This window comes from Zonotrichia albicollis, chromosome 4 (genome assembly GCF_047830755.1).
Source record: "Zonotrichia albicollis isolate bZonAlb1 chromosome 4, bZonAlb1.hap1, whole genome shotgun sequence".
In the NCBI taxonomy this organism is placed as follows: domain Eukaryota; kingdom Metazoa; phylum Chordata; class Aves; order Passeriformes; family Passerellidae; genus Zonotrichia; species Zonotrichia albicollis.
Genome location: NC_133822.1, coordinates 16,773,570 through 16,786,376, shown reverse-complemented (window position 1 = coordinate 16,786,376; position 12,807 = coordinate 16,773,570). Strand labels below are relative to the sequence as shown.

The following is a 12,807-nucleotide window of genomic DNA, read 5'->3' as shown; positions in this document are numbered from 1 at the left end:
GACAAAATCAGAATCTTGTTCCTGCATTTGTCTTTGTTGGGGGAGACTGTCTGAGAAAGCTGCAGCTTGGCTGGCAGGGGATGATTTGCCAAGATCAAGTTCCAAGTTCTCTGCCTTTCTGGCAGGGAGGACTTTTTCCTTCCATCAGTTTCAGCAGGCTCCCAGAGAGCATTGCCTCCAAATCACCCTAAAACTTCAACTTCTAAGCAAATCAGAAGCAATTCTTTTGCACTCAGGCCCCCTGCATGTCAGAAATCTCTGAACCTTGAAAAGATCCCATAATATATTACCAAGCCTGTCTCAGCCATTTTTTTTTCCCATTGAATTCTGATGAACCCATTCACCACATGTCATGGGTATCCTCAGGGAACACTGAAGTGAAATAAACTGAAAAGGCACTTTGGACCCTGCTAAGTCAGCAGTTGTTTTTTTGTTGTTGGGATTTTTTAGGGTTTGGTTTTGTTTTTTTGTTTTCCCCTGAGCAGGGAAGCTTAGGAAAGACAGAGGAAGAGGTTTTTACAGACTTGGGGTCTGGACTCCATTCTACTGGCATCAGCTAGTGAACTCTTTTTCTAATTCTCTGTATGGTGTTTTGTAGGGTTTTTTTTATTCTGACATCTCTGAAGCTTTGAAGTCTCATATAAGTCTAAGGCCATGAGAGGCAATGAATCAGGCTATTAATCACTTACAGCAATTTAAGAACAGTATATGTAGTATAACCAACCAATCCTCATAAGGAGCACTGAGAAATGGATGCATCAAATTTGTGGTCTTTCACAACTAGTCCAGGCAGTCTTTGCCTCAGTTAGAGGTCACAATCCTGCTCTCTGACTTTGAATATTATGAAGAAGGCATTGGGTAAGTTATATATGGGAAACAGAAATATGGTCTTCTTCTGGAGTGACACAGAGATACAAAGAAGAGCTAAAATCAGCCTCTGCAGTACTTTTGTAACACCTCACAGCCCTAGCTTCCTTCTGTATGATTAGCTAGACCTTTTTGCATAACCATTGTACCTGGCAACAAGAACATTCTCTTCTTCAGTGACTGGTTTCTTAAACCACCCACCAAATCCAGTGGAAACACTGCTATTTGTTGTTATTCTGTTATTGCTCTTATTTATGTGCAAATTTTGTTCTTCTTGGAAAAAGAGAGAAGGCACAGAGAGATGAGTTTTGTGTGGTGACCACATGGGAGCTCTGGAGTGATCAGTGACAAAGCTCAGTTTTAATTTCTTACAGGACTAAATTATTGTCCTTGAGAAGAGTGGCTCTTCTGGTCCTTGAGCCCTGTTTAGTCACTCAGCCATCCTGCAAACACTTTTCTGAGAGCTCTGAAAATTCCTCTTAGACCGTGAACAGATTCTGGTATTTGACAGTGGTGCAATGGAATGTGTGGAGCATCCAAGTGGTGTATTCCTGCCTGCAGGCCTTCCTTGAAATGGCCTTGAGATGTTTGAGGGGAAGGGGCTGCATGTTGTTTCTCAAGTAATTAAGTATGGGAATGTCTAAGCCTGACAGTCAAGATCCAATAGATAACCGTGGTTCATCTCCACAGTTGTCAATTAGAATTGCACTTCTCCTTTCCCAGCTGGAAACAGCTCCTTTCCCAGCTGGAAACATGTATTTCCAGCAGCAAAGAGGTGGTGAGGAGAGTGCAAGGAAGTGCAACATCCTGATGCTCCAGCAGGCACAAAGCAGTCATATCTCTCCCAGGACAGTGACACAACAGCTCTGTGCAGAGCTGATACAGCTAGAAATGGGTATATGGCTTCTCTGGCTTGGTAATTTAGTGTCACTGATTTGGTCTTTATGCTTCCATAAGAGCAGGGAGGGAGAAAAAAGAGAGTAATAAAAAAACCTCACTATTATAACATTTCTCCTCCATCTTCTCCCTTCATCCTTCCCTTACTCTAATCCTTATATAAAACCTTCCCAAGAAACCTGCACATAAAAGCTAAGTATCAGAAGTCTGATTTACTTGTGCTAAATAAAAGTATTTATGGGTGCCAGCTGAATTGTCTCAGTGAGAGCTTTGTCACCATCCTGCCTTCTTGAAACAAGCACTGGGATTCAGCTGATAACCCCGATATCCCTGTTTTGAAATGCTGGACTGGGGATAGTACTTTATATAAGCCCTGAGTCAGATTGTCTGTAGTAACCATTTCTGTTAACAAAGCTGTCTGCAGCAGGCATATGCAAGTGAACAGTGCAAATGAGCAGGACATACCTGAAATATGAGAGATGTTTTCCACAGCAGATGGAATCTGTTTGTAACAGTGACTAGGCTCGTGGTGGGTCATAAAAGTCATGTAGGAACATCTAGGAAGAAGAGAACAGCTGAATTTGTAGTTTTCCTTTGATTGCAAGTGATTTACATTAATATTGCAACTTTGAATCAAACAGAATTTAAAGAAATTCCAAACCTTCTCTACCTGATTGTATGACTGTAAAAGCTGTGCATAATGGTGGGATGTGATACTTGAGGACAAGTAAAGAACACTTACTACAGCTGAAACTGCAGGGGTGATGCTGGAATTCAAACTAATTGACCTAGTTGGAGTTTGGCTGGGACTTTGGGATTCACATATTAGACTTTGCATGGGACTCTTAATTATTACAGGTGGTTAGAGCAATTTTTTCATTCAAGAAACAGAACATGCAATAGCTCCATTCTCCTTCAGCCAGGGAGTCTGATTGCTTACTGGCCAAGGGAAAGCGAGTGAATCCCCCTAATTTGCTAAACAACATTTTTTTCCCCAGAGATCTTTCATATACTTTCTATCCTTCCCCTCCTTACTTTTCCCTCTGTTTGGCTTTTTTGTTACTGTGACCATAATAGCTCGTGAACTTTCTTTTGTTAAAAACCCTGTGTCCTACCAATGCAAATCAACTGTGTCACTCAGGACAGAGGAAAACTGTCAGGTTTGTTAAGCTTTTATTTATTTCACTGTAGCAATGTATTTTATTTCTTTAGCAATGTATTTTATTTCCTATTTGTGGCTTCATCAGTCATTGCTATTGGAAAACCAAGAATAGGTCTTCCCAAAACACTTCCTCAGAAACAGGTTCAAGATGAGAGTAAAGCTGGGAGAAATACAGGTTTGGCAAGTGGAACCATAGGGCTGTAATGGTAATATTCAGACTGCTAATCAAAGCCAGACTTTATCCCTTTTTTCCACTGCTTAATAGTCACTGAAGTTTACTGCTGAAGCTGAAATTTCCCAAGTTTGTTCAAAGGTGAAATAAGTCTGCTTTTTCGTTTGTTAGTTTGTTCACAGATTTTTTTTCCACACTAAAAGAACTTAAAAATGGTTCAATGGTTCAGCCATTTTACGATTTTTTTCCCCCACAACAGAACATGTAGAAACTCCACTTTAGCAGGAGTGTTTGGTATCGTGTCCTGGATAGCACCACAGCCAAACCATCATGGGGTTAAAATTTTATATTTAGCATAAAAACATCTAGCTGAAAAATGCCTTTGAGTGCTCCAATGGAATCTGAGTTTGACTTGACCAGATTTTGACCCTGAGGAAATTCCATGCATAAGCACAATTCCTTCTGTATGGCTGTGTCCACTGGGCTCAGAGCGTGCATGGAGGAGGAAGGCAAGGTTAATGTGTATGTGTGCTTAGCTGGTGTCTTTATCCCAGCACAAGGTCTTTAGGGACCTCAGAAATGCCCTGGGGGATGGTGCTACTCACACATCTGTGGCTGAATACTCCTTCCAATCTTAGGGCCCTGCTGTGTCTTGAAGAATAACCTAAATGCCTAATGAGGTTAAAGGAGGCTTCTTGAGCAGTTTGGGTTGGTCCAACACCTTGTGCCTCATTGGCCAGGGTCAGAATTGGGTGTGGCGAGGGTACCTAGGGTCAGACGGAGCCCATTATCAGCAAGTCCGTGGTGTTGTGGCAAGTCCAAGGTCAAGTTAAGGAGTCAGTCTTTGGGGTCCAGATCTTGTATGTCCATGGCCATATAAAGGGGAAAGCTGTGGCAGGATGGAGACCAGCACTCTTACAGTGCTGCTGGGAAGAGAGCCTGGGGAACCTTAATGTCTGGAAATACTTAAGAGCTGCCTGGAAAAGGCCCAGATTAACTTTATCTGCCTCTGAAAATGGCCCTTCTTTGAGCAGGGAGTTGGAGGAGACACCTCCAGCCTTCTCTCCCAGCCTAGCTTAGTCTGATTCTACAAAGCCTGCTGATTTTACTCTTATCTTGCCAGTGGATGCAGTATATCCTGTGAATGTTACTCAGGCTCTGCACTGTGTGTGACAGAAGACCAAGCAGAGTTGCACCCATGAGAGGTGACATCCTCCTTACAGAGCAGCAGGACCGAGTGCTGCAAACTCTTACACACACTCCGTGTTCTACCCAGACCAGCCAGTGGAGTCCTCAGGAAAACAGAGCTAAGCACATGTGCCAGTGCTCAGAGGACCATGGTGTCAGGGAATATTTGCTGGCATTTAGAGTCCATTGAGGCTCCAAGGGGAGTCAGGGGAAGGGGAGCTCTCCATCTGACTGCCTCGGGGCTGACCTGCCCTAAAGAAGGTCACACTGGGCGCTGTGGCCTTGACTCAGCTGAGCAATTTGGAGTGTGTGTCTTGCTGAATGAGAGCTCATGCATCTAGCTGAAAGTGCTTTATAGGGCATAGTCCAAATCCCACTGAAATGCTCGGGAAGCTTTTGCCATGCACTTCAAAGAAAATGTGATCAAATCTATGTCACCTGATTTTCCCTTGGGCTGAGGATAAAAACTGATGCTCTGCTGGTTAAAATAAGACTGGACAGTACAGGGGCTGCCAATAAAAATGTTACAGTGAGATATGTAAGGGAAAAATCCTTTAGTAAGACCTTCTGCTATGTAGATAGACATATGAGAGAAAGAATTAAAAATAAAGAGTTAAAAATATCTTTAGGTGTAGGAAAAATTGTAGCATCAGGAATAGAACAATGCAAACTTTGATAAGGTGTTCAACCTAAAAGAACAGTTTTAAGCTTCATTTTAATGTATTTCCTGACTGATGATTATGCAAAGATGTAATTTTAATACTCTTTGACAAAGTTGGTTATATAGCATTTATGTATGAGCATTTACGTAAGAGACTGATTTCTTCTGTGAATTTATTTTTTAAGTCTAACTGGTGACTATAAGCATGTGTATAAAAGAAGAAACTTTCTAAATTTATATCCTTCATCTTTCTTAATTCTGAAGTTGTGGTAGTGTCTGGCTCATCAGATTTGGAGCCTTCTTAGAAACTTGGGAATGTTTCTAAATTTGATTGTTAATCTATTAAACAGAAAAGCTGCCATTGGAGAGAATAAACTTCCTTTTAAAGTACTAGTAAATGTGCAAAAATGCTCAGAGGCTTAGGAGGCAAAGTCTATTTACAGCTAGAAGATTTGAACTCTAAAGGGCATACAGCACTTTTGAAAATGAGACTTAAATGCTTCTAAGTAATTTGGGCACTACATAAAATCATATCTAATTTTCCTCTTTTTGCTCTGACATCAACACCAATCATAAAATGATTTATTATCTAGTTGATTGCACAACTGGTTTTCTGTGGAGCAAATCCAAGAGAAAGAGATATGTTTCAGAAGAATTAAATAATTTAATAGCGTTTAAGTACGGGAGGCAATACACATCCTTGGTTTCAGTGAAATTAAATGCATTGGTTCTGTAGTAATTATATCCAAACTGGATGTTGTTCTCAGCTGAATGCTCATCCCTTGGAACAGTGTCTGATGGACTTGGTGCAGTAGCAGCCAGAGTCCATGTAGGCTTGCACACTTTTGGAAATCATAAATTATTCCTCTGTAGCTACAAGAAGGAGGCTAAGGTAACAATGAACAAACACTCTTGTTGTTCAAACAGAACCCCAGGACAACAAAATCTTGTTTGAAATTGGATGATTTTGGAACATACTTTGCAAGAGGGGTTAAGTACAGACTTCCTCATCACTTCAATGGATCAGACGTGCTAATCCCATCCTGCCTGGGGCAAGATGCCCCCATCTCTTAGGGTGCACTGTGTCAGGCCCTGGTTTCACACAGCGGCTGCTGTGGCTGACAGGAGAAAGGAGAAATTTCCTTTCTCCACAAGATCTCAGTGGCACAGCAATTTGTGGGTGAGGAAGAGGCAGCTTCTTTCATGGAAGCTCTGCAGGCTGCCATGGCTGTATTGGAGACACCCTTTAAAGGGTCAGGATCTCAGGGCTGGCTGGCTCTGTTGCCCCTTTATATTCTCAGCTCTCCAAGAGTTTCTCTGGAAACTCAGCAACATTCATTTCCCACATGCCCTTAGGAGCTCCAAGGGGAAACTGGTTCCTTGGGATCCAGGCTCCATGCCAGATGGGACTCAGATGTGCAGAGGTGCTGAGTAGTTGGTAGCAAATGCACAGGGGTGAGGAGAGGTGTCCACAGGCCATGACACCCTCCTTGGCTCTCTGCCTCCTCCAACTGCAGCACCTGGACCAGAAGCAACCAGGCAGTTTGAGGAGTCACAGGATTGGTTCATACAGGGGTGCCTGCCCTTAGAGAAGGAGGCATCAGAGCTTTGGCCAGATCAATCTCCAATCCTGATCCATCACTGGAGGAGACCCCTGACAGCCCAGGCTCCCTAGACATTTAAAAAGCAGCTCAGGGAACGAGTATAGCGAACAGCAACAAACATGGTCATAAATCAAATATAATATAAACAAATAAAAAAGCAAAACATTGCGTTTTGTTCACAGTGACGATCCCAGCGGTTCCACAAGCAAGAAAGCCGGGTGTGAAACGGAGGATCCGAAGGAGGCCGGCAGACAGAGTGGCCAGGAAGGCAGGTCCGAGCCGCTAAGAGAGCAGCATGAGGAGCTCCAAGAAGAGCAGGCAGCGGGGTGTTCCCCTCTGGTGCAGAAGGCGAGCCTCCACCACACGGGCTCCCCAGTGAGAGTGCAGCGCAGCAAAGGGACGGCCTCGTGTTCCCATGCGGCTGCCTCCGATTATGAGCTCTCCCTTGACCTAAAGAATAAACAGGTACCAAGGCTTCCTCCTCAGGCTGTGGGAGAAGGGGACGGGGAGGGTGGGACTGTATTTGCACTGTGGTGGAATGACTTTCAGCAAATACATTAGCCTTTTGTTCACCTGGGGCTTCTGCCCTGCCTAGCCTCTATGTGAGCCTGATGGAGAAAACAGATTCCCCACCTGTGACTGAGACACTCTTTCACCCAAACCTGCTGGCATCTGCTTCTTGTTGCCTGGATTCAGTGGTCCAAAATGGACCTAGAAACCCATCTGTGAGTGTAGGCTTAGAGGTGGGTTGCAGGCAGCCAAGAGCAGCAGCATCCAAGGGTAGTGCCTGGCTCTCAAGTGTACAGTGTCAATAGGGCTTCCAGAAACTGATTGTTCCAAATTACCTCCCTCATGGATAAGTCTCCAAGAACCATCTTGCCATCTTGGATCATGCAGGGCAGGCCCCAAGCACACTACTTAGCATGAGCTTTCAAGAGGAAGTGGGTTTTATTCAATGAGTGTCCTGCACAGCATCTACCACAATGTTTGTGCACTGCTGCCACCACTGCCCTCAGTCCAGAGGAGGATGCTGAAGAGATAGGCAAGTTTACCAGGCTAAGAGAAAATGATTCAGTCCTAGGAGTTGCGTTCTGTGCCTGGGGCTACAGCCTAGCTCCAGAGCACAAGCATGCCCATCTCCAGCTCTGTGTCCCAGTGGACTCCCAGCAGGAGACAGTGGGACAGGGGCTAATGGCAGCTGGCCTCCTCCTTACAGGTGGAAAGCACCCCCTCCCTCCTCATCTCTGCAGATTCCAGTCCAGGAGAGCTGTTGTGCAAAACAGAACCTAAAGCACAATTTGTGCCTTTTCCCTGTGAAGGCAGCTCAGTCAGAGGCTGTAGGATAGGCAGACCCTGCAGTCTGTGAGGTGAGGAGGACAAGTGACAGGGGGAGAGTTCAGTGGAAGCTGTGCTATTGCAGCTGGGGGGTCTCAGCTAATGAGGTTTCCACAGAAGAAGCTGCTACTTCTGGGACATCTCTCTACCACTTCCCTCAAGGCACAGATGCTGACCCTAAACATACATGTCAGATCAATGACCAATAGGTTTCTGAGCAAAAGAGACACCTTTGCTCTCTAGCTCTGTCTTTCTCAAAATACTGCATACTCAGAATTCTTGCTTCACACCAGGGAAAAAATGAGAGACTAATTAACTGGCTTCACAAGCTAATGTGAATATGTTCAGGGTGGGTCACATCTTGACTGCTTGTTCTTAGCCTACAGCTGCTCTGGTTTGTCCTGGGGACGGTCTGTCCTCTGTTATTTTAACTTTAAGGTCATGTTGCCGTATCATTGCTCTTGCAGCAGAGGCCAAATCTGCCCTGGATTAATGTGAACAAGAGAGACACATTCAGCTGATTGTTCATGAATGTCTGGTGCCCCACAGAACTGACCATGCAGGGACTGAGCCTATCTCCTTGGTGAAACCACTTTTCTCACACCAAAGGGGCCTTACAATTCGTGTGCCTCTCCAGACTTGTGGGTATCTTCAGTGAATTGCCTGCAGCTCTGGATGGGGGGATTTTCAGGCAGTGAAGAGTACTAATTCTTCCACTGTAGAATGTGTTTGTATAGATATTCCTATCAATTTACTCATCAGGTAATTTTCTTAAATGGATAGGACCCGCACAGTGCTGTCCCAGTAGAACACTACTCATAGCAGAACTTGTAATACAGGAACAGAACTCACAGTAAAAGAAAAAGGTGCAAGGAGACATTTTTAGTTTCATTGCACAATTGAAGTCACATTTACCTTTAGAGAGAGGACTGAGCGCTAGTAAGGAAGAAGGGTAAAGTGCAGCCTCCTCTGCAAGACTTGGACCAGTCATAGCCCCTCAGCATCATCCTAGAGAGTTGGTGAGTGGCTTCATGGCTCTCCTTGCTCCCTACCCTGTTGTCATTATAGTGCAACAGTTCTATTGTCATTACATTGCAAAGGTTCCATATTGCCAGAGTTTCACACCTCCTTGATGTTTCTTGTAGGCAGCTCCTCCAGGCACTGACTCTTCCTTGTCCCCTTCCTTCCTCAGCAGCCAACTGGCTCCAGCTCCCCTCAGCCACCCAATCCACTCTTTTATAACATTCTTCTTATTGGCTATAGCTGTGGCCTGTTTAAGTCAGGCCTGCTTCTAATCTTTAGTAATTGGCTCAGCTGCAACTCTTTAGGGGATAAGATTACATTCTATACTACCTTTACTTACTTATATTCTATTCCCCTACACTACCCCATGAAGCAGAGAATTCTGACAGCGCACAGAGCAGAAGTACTCTGTGCTGGGAGGCTGGAACAGAGACTCAAGTACTAAAGTTTCTCTGTGCTTAGACTCTATTGTAATGTAGGGAAAATGCTTTCAGTCATACAAACACTTGGGCTGTGCTGAAGGGCAGCACATGTCCCATGGATGAAGGGAAACACTCCATTAACAAATATCCCTTATAGCAATGTCCTCCATTGTGAGAGGCTGGAGGGAGGGAGAAGCATTAAGAATGAGTGACATGTATGCTTTTAAGTTTTTTTTTTCTAATTTTTTTTTGCCTTCATTGACTCAGATTCTGTCCCTGAGCCTGACTCTTTTCTGGTCATAACATGGTGGCACATCACTGTGCTCAGTGGCAACCTGGGTAGAAAACCAGTGCTAACTGAGAAAAGGATCAGGCCATGGTCTCTCCTGGCAGATTTATAAACTTATGCCTATGGGCACCAAAGCCATGGGGTGTGGACCACAAATATTTGGCCATCTCCAGGCCTGCAGTTTGGCTTGCCTTTTGGCTTGCCTTGACCTTGTTAAATCTCCCTTCATACGCAATCCCTCATGGCAGTGGATATTTCACAGCCATTTCTAATTCAGCCACAATTGCTCAGAATGAGTGTTCATACTGAGGCCCAGAAATGTATTAAGCTAATTATTCTTTGATATCCCCCCCTGATCCCCCTCCTGCTCTTCCCCTCCTTTGGCGCCGGCTGTCGGATCATTCCCCAGAGAGGAGTAGCTTTAAGCAGGCAATTACTTGTAATTCATGGGGTTTATTAGGAGCAAGAGAAGGCCAATCATGTCTGGCCTTTCTCAGCTCTCAAATGAGAATAGAAGGTTCCTCCAGCCATCCAGACTTATATCTCCATTACCCATGACTGCTGTGGTGCTAACAGACGCCCTTCCCTCCTCTGGAGGGGAGGAACACAGGCTAGAGCTGTGTGAGATCCTTAATTCCTTTGGACTGTCAGTTGGCTCAATCTGACAGCAAATGAGCATGTCTCAGATATCCATAAGCAGCAAATATCTGGGTTACAGCAAAGAAAAAGAGACAGAGACCCACTGCTAGCAAACAAGGGTGGGGAGGGCACTTCTCTCCATGGGGATTCTGCATATAGCTTTGCCAGCCTTCTCAAGCATCCCTTGGAACACTCCCTGTCCCTGTTATGCCTGCTGAAAGATACTGTAGGATTCCCCTTGCTTTGGACAGTGCCAGTAGGCAGTGGATCATATGCAGAACCCAGCCTTGCACCCCTGGTATGAACTAGAAAACAGGCTAGTTGATGAGGAGTCCTCTCACTTCAGATCTAGGAGTCCTCTCACTTTCTATCTTGTTCTGCTCTTTAATGCCTTAGTCCTTTGGGAGGACTGAGATTATGGACTGCAAAAAGCTGGTGATGTTTTTTATCGAGGTACTGACAGCTTGCTCTGTTCCTTTGGACTTTTAGAAGGATCTCTCCTCACTAGCTATTAAAGTCTGCCAATTTTGGCACTGTCCTTGCATGAGATAAACTGGCCTTTTACTTTAGATCAGCAATGACATCTTGTCTTGGCCTCTAATAAGATCAGAGCATATGAATTTCTTGTTTTCAGAATGGCTGTCACCTCCTTGGAAACCTCAGATAATTGTAAAGCTCTTGCTTCTGCTTTATTTTGCATTTTACTGTTATTCTGTCCCTCTCATTTGTTCCTTTTTTTCTCCTAACACAATTAGCTCTACATTTTCATTAACCAGATCATTATTATTTCATTAACCAGATCATTATTTCAATGGTCAGTTGTCAGTAATAACTGTCTGGGTTGGGCCTTTGCAGGTTACTGGTGTAATTTACATTTATTTGCATGAGCCTTCATCCTGAAGAAATGGGCCAAGGGATAGTTCAGTCTCTTTCCAGGCAGGCCAGCTTTAAAGATGTGTCAGGAGTGTTGGTTTTATGGTGGGATTTAAGATGTCCTTGTTTATCCAAAAGGCCTGCTGCCAGGTCTTGTGGTAAATGACACTGTACTCATGATTATTGGGGGAGTGGGGTGATTTTTAGCAACATTTATGCAGACCATTTCTGGAAGAGCAGCAGTGAAAGTATTAGGCAAATGTTCTTTAAATCAGGGGTAAACAGAGCTCTGAGCCAGCTACCTCTGCAGCTGCAGTGGCCAACCCCATCACTAAGAAAATTGCTGGTATTTTTTAGTGCTGGGCTTTGATGTTCACCTTGCAGAGACCATGAACTCAAGGGCAGAGCAGACAGAAAACAGAATCATCTGATCACCTGATGTTTGAGCACAAGGCAAAGGCCCCTGCTTCATGTCCAGAGAGGGAAATATGAAAGGATGTGCTCCCCATCCCTCTCTCTTCCATAAATGTCAGCCTCCCAGTGCTTGCTCCACAGCCAGGATACCAGTGCAGGCACAAAATGGCTGGGCTTAGCTTGTTCCTCTCTGCCTGTCATCTCCCAATGATAGTCACATTATCTTCCTCTACTTGCAGAGGAGTAAGTATTGGAAAGATTCCAGAGGTCATTTACACTTCTCATAGCTGTCAGACCAGGTCTTTACGTGTACCTACATCACTCACTGGTGGTTTTATCTCTAACTTACGTCATGCTATGAAAAAGAAGGAAGTAGGTGATATGACATGACTCTGTGAGCTGAGGCTCATGCCTCAGTCTCACTTGGACTATGAAAGCAATTTGCACTTAAACTCAGATCTTGTGGAACTCAGCTTTTCAAACTGTGAGTACTGGGCCAACAAGGCATGGTTGTGCTGTGGACAAGGCATGGACAAGTGCCGTGTCTGGGGATGAGGATGCAGTCAGAAAAACTCCTCCTTTGATTTTGCTAACGAGCTCATATTCACCACATGACTGATGCAGTGAATCCTCTGCTAATTCAGGACTGACTTCACCAGCACTCTCAGTCCTGCCTTTCACCTTTTTTTGGTTTTTCTACATGTGTGCAGACACATATTAATGCTACAGTCTGCCCCTGCACTCTGCCCTGTGAAGTGCCAATGATAGCTTGTAGTTCAGCCTAAACCTCAGTGAAAGTAGTTTGAGTTCATTCTCCTTTTTTTTTAAACCCCATCTTCCACCTTCATCTTCACACTGTCCACTTTGTCCTCTGTCAGTCACTCATTGGAACCAAATCATCTGTCATTCTCCTGGAACTTGTTAGTGAAAACCCAGCTGCAGAGGAAGGGTGGGGGGATTTCCAGGAAGTTTAAATTCTAGACTACAGGAGCAGCCATACATACCTGCTTTGCTGAAGCCAGTTGAGATGGTGTGTGTAGATGTATTTACATGTGTTTGTCGTTACCAGCTCAGGTAAATCCTCCTTCTGCTTTTTTTATTATCTTGTCTCAACATTTAAAATTCAGACTTTTTTCCTTTCAAAACTGAGAGTCTTTCTTTTTCTGGGTATTTTTCCTTTCATTGCTGGCTGACACCTGAAAAATTCAGATATCAAAAAGGAATACACTTTGGGATTCAGAATACTTTTTAAAAGACACAA

The 12,807-nt window shown here is 44.2% G+C and overlaps 1 protein-coding gene and 1 long non-coding RNA gene across 6 annotated transcripts in view; one reads left to right on the top strand and one right to left on the bottom strand.

Annotated features, from left to right (window-relative positions):
• The window catches only part of IQSEC3 (IQ motif and Sec7 domain ArfGEF 3), a 92,593-nt gene that overhangs the window by 51,963 nt on the left and 27,823 nt on the right, over positions 1–12,807 (top strand). For 4 of the 5 annotated variants that reach the window (XM_005482689.3, XM_074538945.1, XM_074538944.1 and 1 more), the window contains exon 3: positions 6,734–7,016. The exons of the other annotated variant lie outside the window; for it this stretch is intronic. In XM_005482689.3, coding sequence (XP_005482746.2) covers positions 6,734–7,016 — 283 coding nt within the window. The remainder of the gene's footprint in view (positions 1–6,733; positions 7,017–12,807) is intronic. 5 annotated transcript variants of the gene reach the window in all.
• Positions 1–12,807, bottom strand: part of LOC141728755 (uncharacterized) — a 31,312-nt gene that overhangs the window by 12,603 nt on the left and 5,902 nt on the right. The window contains exons 2-3 of the long non-coding RNA XR_012579914.1: positions 12,551–12,742; positions 2,230–2,321 (exon numbers count right to left, since the gene is read on the bottom strand). This is a non-coding gene — a long non-coding RNA (uncharacterized LOC141728755). The remainder of the gene's footprint in view (positions 1–2,229; positions 2,322–12,550; positions 12,743–12,807) is intronic.